The sequence below is a fragment of the Mus pahari genome, chromosome 9 (genome assembly GCF_900095145.1).
Source record: "Mus pahari chromosome 9, PAHARI_EIJ_v1.1, whole genome shotgun sequence".
Lineage (NCBI taxonomy): Eukaryota > Metazoa > Chordata > Mammalia > Rodentia > Muridae > Mus > Mus pahari.
This window is the reverse complement of record NC_034598.1, coordinates 44,342,649-44,351,104: the sequence shown is the minus strand read 5'-3', so window position 1 is coordinate 44,351,104 and position 8,456 is coordinate 44,342,649. Positions and strand designations below refer to the sequence as shown.

Sequence of the window (8,456 nt, the reverse complement as noted above, 5' to 3'; positions counted from 1 at the left end):
TGTGCATGTGTGCGTGTGTGCGTGTGGGGTGTGTGTGTGTGTGTGTGTGTGTGTGTGTGTGTGTGTGTGTGTGTGTGTGTAATGAGACAGGTGTAGCTCGTAGGGGTGAAGACTTCCTTTGGGGTAATGCAATGTTCTGAAAGTATATAAAATTACTGAACACCAGGGGCCAAACCTCCTAAATCACAAACTGTAAAAAGGAGAATTATATGGTATGAATTTATTTCCTTAAAAAAGGGATGGGGTGGGGACCAATTTGACTTTATGGTTCCTGCTAAAAAAAAAAAAAAGTCCCAGATTAGATGTATCTAGTTTCCTCAACATCACTTCCCCACAGATCCGTCCAGTAAACATCTATAAAACCAGTCAGGAAAGCTAGAAATGCCAACTTAGAATTCCACAGGGGGTAGGATGGAGGTGGAAGCTTAGGGGTGGAGCCCCCACCTAGAACCCCCAGTGAGGGGCTGGGGGTATGGTTAAGGGTACAGCCCTGCCTAGAATTCGCAGTGAGGGGCTGAGGCATGGCTTAGTTGTTAGCCTTTGACTTTTGTCCTTAGCATCCAGACACATGAATTAGATCTCTTCTATACCGATAGCCCTCCACCCAGGCCGCCCATCGCTTTCAGGCCACAGTCCCTTCTCCCTTGTAGCTCAAAGCCCTTCTTTTTCTCCTTCTTTTTTTTAAAATTTGTTTATTATGTATATAGCATTCTGCTTCCATGTATGCCTGCAGGCCAGAAAAGGGCACCAGATCTCATCATACAGCCACCATGTGGTTGCTGGGAATTGAACTCAGGATCTTTGGGAAAGCAGCCAGTGCTCTTAACCTCTGAACCAACCATCTCTGCAGTCCCCACAGCCCTTCTTCCAGTATTCACCATCTGCTCACCTCGGGGCCTTTGCACAAGCTGTGGCTCCTGCCAGGTGCTGCTTCCTTCCCTTGGCTATGCAACTGGGGGCCTCTGAGACGCTCCCTCCTCTCTTGAAGTCTGAGTAGCAGGTAAGAGCTTTACAACGAATGGCTGAGCCTGCCTCTAGATTTCACCTCAGTGCTCAGCACGCAGCCCAGGTTCTGAATGACTGACCAGGCCAGGAGACAGGGCTGGGCAGGGCAACCTAGACTCTGCTGGGTGCCCCTGCGGCAGGCACGGGCTTCTCATACCTTTCGTTTCGTCCTCGTAGACTTTCACGCCCTGAGGGAGTGGGTCCCGGGGGAGCACTGTGGTGCTGGACAGCACCCTGGTCTCCCCGGTCACCTTGTCCTTCTCCACCGTGATCTCCACCGAGTACATGGCTGATACGAGAGGCACGGGGTTACCCCATGACCCATTTGCCCTCAGGTGCCCCCCGCCGGGCTACAGCCAAGCCAGGGAAGAAAGATAGCGGCAGAGCCAAGCAGCTATGGCAGTCACGCCGGGGACGCTGAGCACGCTGGGACGCTGAGCACGCCCCAGACGCATCCCTTCCTGCTCCAGATCCTCCCATAGCTCTGGATGACAGGGGTTCAAGTATACATTCTGCTTAGAACCCAGAGCCCATGCTAATGTCCCACCCCAGGACCTCATGTCCTTCCATCTATGCCCACTGTGTTCCGCTGAGCCACTAGATTCTTCCTGGTCTTGAACTCACAGAGATCTACCAGCCTCTGCCTCCTGCATGCTGGAATTAAAGGCGTGGCCGCCATGCCCGGTGAGATGAATTTTAACAGCAGCTGCCCAGGCGCTGACCATGTTCCTGCCCAGAAACCTCGTCACGGTACTCTGAGAGATGCCAAACCCTAGCGGCCACATCAGAGCTCACACCTAACCCAACTGAGCTCCCAGGACTCCTTCTCAGCCTGCTGTTCATCCCCATTGGCTGGGTCCTCTCACGGTCACCTCCAGAAACATCTAGAACTTTCTGTTGCTGACCCACACAATAGCCCACCGCCCAGGCTGGGACCCAGCCTGGTTCCCTGGTGCAGTGGTCTCTTCAGTCCTGCTGTGTTCTCTGTGCAGCCAGAGGTCACGTATAAGCACGCGGCTGAGTGGGTATCCCTGCGCTTCCCAAGGCTGTCCTCCTGGCAGCCCCAGGGCCCTGAGAACCGCTCACTCCTTCCCATTGCCCTCTCTCCTTTTCCGGCACAGTTAACTGAACAGCCACTCGCACCCCCCAGAATACCAACTCCTCCTCTTCATGTCTGTCTTCATAAGCATTTGTTGAATGAATAACTGATTGTAAGTTAATCATTTGACTCTGTACCTACATACCTACTTACAAGGCTGCCTGCTCCACTGGGCGGGATGTGTGTTCTCTCTACAAAGTCACTGGCTTGAAGAGATGGGGGATGGGAGCCACACCTGGTGTTATTACAACAGAGATTCTGACCACACCTCTGAATTATGGAACATCCCCTAGTCCTCCTGAACTTGAACTACGCAAGAAATTCTCGGCCTCCTGCTGTCTTCTTCTCTCTGGGATGCTATAATACTCACTAATCCCTTGTTTTTTCTGGGTTTTGGGTACAGAACATGTCAGGTCCTCCTATGTGAGGTCAGTGTGATGCTGGGACCCCTGGAGCAGGCAGGATGTGATGCAAGCATGGTCAGGCATATGGGAGCATGTTCAGCCTGTGTGCCACCCACCCCCAGGTCCTCAGGCTGAGGTTATGGATGAAAGCCGCGGGCACTGGGTTAGAGCCCCCATGCTGGGCCCGTCTTCTCAGAGAAGCCTGGGCCAGTCACAGCAAAGCAAATGGGCTCTGAGGTCACCAGACACCCTGCCAAGGGCACGTCCGGGTGAACCCCACTCCGCAGGATCCAGACAGAGCCTCAGGTAGACACCCGGTAGGGATTGGGGGTGACCCACCTGCTTTCATCATTGTGGATCCCCCTGGACTCCGCACCGGTGTGGACGTGCGGTTCTCTGCATGGGGCACAGGGGGGAGAGAGAGATGGAGTCAGAGACAAGACTGCAGGATTCCCCCAAACATCTCTACAAGAGCATGAATCCAGACATGGCCAGACCTGCATATGGCCTAGACAATCAGAACATGTACTGGAACCCCAGACCTCCAACACATGCCTGCACACTCCAGACCCCGGATACAACACACCTCAGACCCCAACACATGCATCTACACCCCTAGATTTCCAACACATTCATCTGTACCCCAGATCCCAACACATGCAACTGCACTGCACCTTCAGACCCCCCAACACTTTCTCCTACACCCCCAGAGCCTCAACACACAGAACTGCACCCTCAGACCTTCAATATGTGCACCCACACCTTCAGGCCCCCAACACGCCATCTGCACCTCAAACCCTTCAGACTTCTGACAGTGCCTGGGTCCCAGACCCCAACACACGCACTGTCCTCCAGAGACCACAGCTACATCCTCCAGTGCTGTGCACGCCCAGGGCCCCTCAGCCCACAGCTAGCCCAGCCCAGCCCCAGACTCCTCATTATTCAGCCCAAAACTGACTTTCGCCGAATCCCTGAGAGGCCTGTGTGGATTTTCTTTTAATTATTAATTTTTAATTCTACAGCAAGACTAGGGGACACTCCCTATGACTAATTAACAGCAAATCAGGTCAGAGAGTCCTAGGGCCGCACTGACAGCCATGGCTGCTGCCCTGGGCAGAAACACATGCTCAAAAATCAGAGAGCTGAGACGGCTGTGGTGGTGGCACACACCTTTGATCCCAGCACTCAGGAGATAGGCAGGTGTCTCTGAGGTCAAGGCCGCCAGGTCTACAGAGGAACTTCCAGACAACCAGGACTATGTAAAAACCTTGCCTCAAAAATAGATAGCCAGGTGTGGTGGCGCACACCTTTAATCCTAGCACTCGGGAGGCAGAGGCAGGCGGATTTCTGAGTTCGAGGCCAGCCTGGTCTACAAAGTGAGTTCCAGGACGGAAAAAAAAAAGATAGATATCTAGATAGATAGGGTTGGGCTTGGGCTCAGTGGGCAGAGCTTGCTTGGCACGTAGGAATCCCTGGTCATAGCCCCAGCACCACACAGACCCGCACACTGGCACTGTCAGCCACAGTAATTGGGAGGTAGGGGCAGGAGGACCAGGACATATATATGTCATATATATATATATATATATATATATATATATATATATATATATATACATATATTTCTTCTTTTCTTTTTTATTAGATATTTTCTTTATTTACATTTTAAATATCATCCCCTTTCCTAGTTTCCCCTCTGAAAAATCCCGTATCCCCTCTCCCTTCCCCCTGCTCCCCAGCCCACCCACTCTCGCTTCCTGGCCCAGGTATTCCCCTATACTGGGGCACAGAACTTTCACAGGACCAAGAGCCTCTCTTCCCATTGATGACTGACTTGGCCATCCTCTGCTACATATGCAGCTAGAGTCACGATTCCCACCATGTGTTTTCTTTGATTGGTGGTTTAGTCCCAGGGAGCTCTGGAGGTATTGGTTAGTGCATATTGTTGTTCCTCCTATAGGGGCTGCAAACCCCTTCAGCTCCTTGTGTGCTCTTTTTTCTAAGACAGGTTTCCTCTGTGCAGCCCTGGCTGTCCTAGAACCTGTTATGTAGACCAGGTTGGCCTTGAAATCAGAGATCCACCTGCCTCTGCCTCCAAGTGCTGGGATTAGGTGTGTGCAACCACTGCCTTGCAACCTCTCTCTTTTTAAAAGTGTGTGATATATATATATATACTTATTCACGAGGGCGTGTATTCAAGTGTGTGTGTGCCTACAGAAGCCCAAAGTTGACACCCTGTGTCTTTGTCGATTGCTTTCCACCTCGCAGGGTATTTCCTAAGTGTATTATATTTTAGTTAGGTGTGTATTGCATACATGAGTTCCCTGGAGCTGCCTGACATGGGTGCTAGGAACTGCACTCAGGTCTCTGGAGGCGCGGCTTGACCACGGAGCTACCTCCCAATCCTGGCTGTTTCTCGTGGAGCCTGAAGCATACTGATTAGGCTGAGCTGGTCTGTCAGTGAGCCCAGGTTCCTCCCACTGTGGTCGACTCAGCACCAGGGTGACAGTGGTGACAGTTTACAGATGTTAGGCCAGAGCCCAGCCGGCTGGGGACTATGACACAGAGAGTGGATGTGGTCAGGGCACACCTCTGGTCTCTGTCAAGGCAGCCTGATCCATAAAGTGTGCTGAGAGCTCTTCACCCTCACCCACCATCCCACATCTCACCACCAGAGGGCACCAGAGGCCGCACGTCCTGGCTGGAAGCTTACCTTTCGGGGTGCCCAACGGAGTCTGCAAGGAAGAGGGAAAGGGTTAGAACTGTCCACCCAGCCTCCTCCACAGCCCTACACTCCATTCTTGGCTGAAGGAGAGGCTTAGCCTCTAATGGGGTCTCCAGCAAAAGCTGGACATGGAGAATTCCTGTCTGTGCATGGAGAATTCCTGTCCTGGCCACCCTCCTCCGATCCTAGATGCTTTGGGGGAAGGGTGGGCCTCCCAGTGCCCAGGGCTTCCCTGAGAATAGGTCTGGTCCCCTTCCCATCAGACAGCGCTCATGTGCCAAGAGGCTGGGGTCAGCACTCAGATGGATATTTTGGTCTTCCCCAACCCAGGGTAGCATACAATACAGGCGAGGGCCGGGCTAGCTCTCCTTAACAGTAGCAGAGCAGTTTCCCAGTCTGCACAGCACCAGCCCAGCCCCTGCAGCTTTCCTGTCAGCTGTGTGGCCTGGAGTCAGACCCTTAACCTCTCTGGCCTTGGGCTTGGTCCTTTCTCCATCACAAGGAGGTATTTAAAACTATTTTTGGGCAGGTGTGGTGTCTTAAACCTTTAATCCCAACGCTCAGGAGGCACAGGCAGCAGGACCTCTTTGGGTTTGAGGCCAGCCTCGTCTAAACAGTGAGATGCTGTCTCAAAAAACAAAACTAAACACAAACCCGATTGCTTATTATGATTATGATTGGAGAAGCGGCGTCCTGGCTACAGATGGGGAAGTTATTCCCACCAGAAAGGTATGAACATCGTTTAGTTCATGGGCAGGCACACAGGACATGTTCAATGAAACAGTATCAACAGGGCCGGGAGACAGCCCAGCTCATAAAACCATGCCAGATAAGCAGCAGGGTCTGAGTTCTGGTTCCCGCACCCCTGCCTGCAAAACGCACAAAGGAAGGCAGAGACAGGAGGATCCTCAGAGCTCCCCGCCGAACTGAACAGGTTTAATGGGAGAACTCATCTCAAAAATAAAATAATAGATAAATAATAAATGAAAGAAGTTGGGTGAGGCTGGAGAGATGGCTCGCAGTCCAGGAGCACTGGCTACTTCCACAGAGGGCTAAATTCCAGTTCCCAGCACCCACACTGGGCAGTTCACAATCACCTGGAACTCCCCAGTTCCAGGGCGTCTGATGCCCCCTTCTGGCCTCTGTGGTCACTGCACTCATGTGCACACACAGAGACACACGTATAAACACATAATTTAAAATAAATCTTTTAAAGCCGGGCATGGTGGTACACGTCTTTAATCCAGAGGCAGAGGCAGGCAGAGCTCTGTGAGTTCAAGGCCAGCCTGGTCTACAGAGAGAGTTCTAGGACAGCCAGGGCTACATAGTGAGACCTTGATTCTAAAATAAGTAAATAAATATTTCAATAATAATAATAATAATAATGTGGAGATCAACTGAGGCAGACATATCATGTCAACCTGTGACCTCTACATACATACGTGTACCTACGTGTGCACATAGATTTCACACACACACCGATGCTCATATACACCCCCATGCATGAACACACGCGTGCACACGCACACCCACACATAAAAAGCAGCATGCAGCCGGGTGTGGTGGTGCACGCCTTTAATCCCAGCACTAGGGAGACAGAGGCAGGCAGATTTCTGAGTTTGAGGTCAGCCTGGTCTACAAAGTGAGTTCCAGGACAGCCAGGGCTACACAGAGAAACCCTGTCTCAAAAACAAAACAAAACAAAACAAAAACAAAAAAAAAAAACCCAAAAAAAATAAAATAAAGATGGTGGCTTATGGCACAAAAGCACATGCCGTCAATCCTGAAGACCGGATTTCAATCCCTGGGACCCACATCAAAGTTGAGAAAGAAGAACTGACTGCCAGAAGGGTTCTCTGCCCGCGTGGCGTGTGTATGTACCCCACAAAACTATAAGTAAATAAGTGATCAAAAGTAAGAATACTTTGAGGCCAGCCTGGGCTACAGAGCAAGTTCTAAGCATCCAGGACTATACAGAGAGACCCTGCCTCAGGAGACAGAAGAAGAAAAAAGAAAAACAAAAAAAAAATTAGGCTAAATTTTTTTTTAGGCTAAGATGTGGATCAGTAATTAGGGGGTTGACTAACAGGAAATTGAAGCTCAGAGAGGTCAAGCAATTCCTCTCAGGTTGCACAGCCTCCACTGTGGTGCACTGAGGAAGGGGTTGGTGTTGCTCAGGACCCTGCCTCTCACCTGCTGAGCGTTCACCATGGTTTCCGACTTTTGCTCCTCCTTGGCTGGGCTTGCAGACTGGGGCCGGCCTGGGCTGGGGGCTGCTGAATTCTCCTTTGGGGCAGCTGGGGCTGTCTCTCCAAACTCCAGAACATCGATCTCTTTCTCGAGCCTGGAGGGTGAGAGGGCGCACATAGAGAGAGCCCCGCAAACTCAGTCTGTGCTTGTTTTTGTTCTTTTCTCTCCCGAGGACAGGGTTTCTCTGTGTAGCCCTGGCTGTCCTGGAACTCACTCTGTAGACCAGGCTGGCCTTGAACTCAGAAGTCCGCCTGCCTCTGCCTCCCGAGTGCTGGGGTGACAGGTGGGCCCCACTATGCTCGAACCTAACTTCATCTTTCTTCTTACATTCATTTATTACCACATAGTGTCTGTGTGTGCACACATGCCACGGTGCCATCGGTGTGTAGGGCGCCGTGTGAATTCTAGGGACTGAACTCAGAAACAGTTGTCAAGCTCGGCAGCAAGCACTCTGCCCATTGAGCCATTCTGCCCAGCCTCCATTTTGGTGTTTTACCACACACCCTTTCTGTGCAGCCCTGGTCAGCCCGCGACTCACTCAGGCTGCAGACAGCAGGGCTGGGATCCACTCAGGGCAGAGTCTGCTTCAAAGAAACTCCCCTCTCTGTTTTCCTGTTCAAACCTGACAGGAAGTGTTAGTGTTGTAGGGACAACAGAAAAATATGTGTCACTGTCACAAGCATCAGAAGACTTCAGTACAAACAAATAACTAGGACATGGCCGGGCAACGGTAGTATGCCCAGTGCGCGGCAGGACGCTGCAGCGGGGAAGCAGACAGGCTTAAGTCAGTCTGAGATCCTGGTTCAAAAAAGCAAGCCAGCTGGGCAGTGGTGGCGCTACGCCTTTAATAATCCCAGCACATTGGGAGGCAGAGGCAGGAGGATTTCTGAGTTCGAGGTTAGCCTGGTCTACAGAGTGAGTTCCAGGATAGCCATGGCTACACAGAGAAATCCTGTCTCAGAAAACCAAAAAA

At 51.5% G+C, this 8,456-nt stretch overlaps 1 protein-coding gene across 2 annotated transcripts in view; it reads right to left on the bottom strand.

Annotated features, from left to right (window-relative positions):
- Palm (paralemmin) overlaps positions 1 to 8,456 on the bottom strand; it is a 26,840-nt gene that overhangs the window by 3,272 nt on the left and 15,112 nt on the right. The window contains exons 5-8 of one of the 2 annotated variants that reach the window (XM_021204764.2): positions 7,427 to 7,577; positions 5,222 to 5,243; positions 2,848 to 2,904; positions 1,163 to 1,294 (exon numbers count right to left, since the gene is read on the bottom strand). In XM_021204764.2, coding sequence (XP_021060423.1) covers positions 1,163 to 1,294; positions 2,848 to 2,904; positions 5,222 to 5,243; positions 7,427 to 7,577 — 362 coding nt within the window. The remainder of the gene's footprint in view (positions 1 to 1,162; positions 1,295 to 2,847; positions 2,905 to 5,221; positions 5,244 to 7,426; positions 7,578 to 8,456) is intronic. The other variant, XM_021204766.2, reaches the window with a different exon arrangement.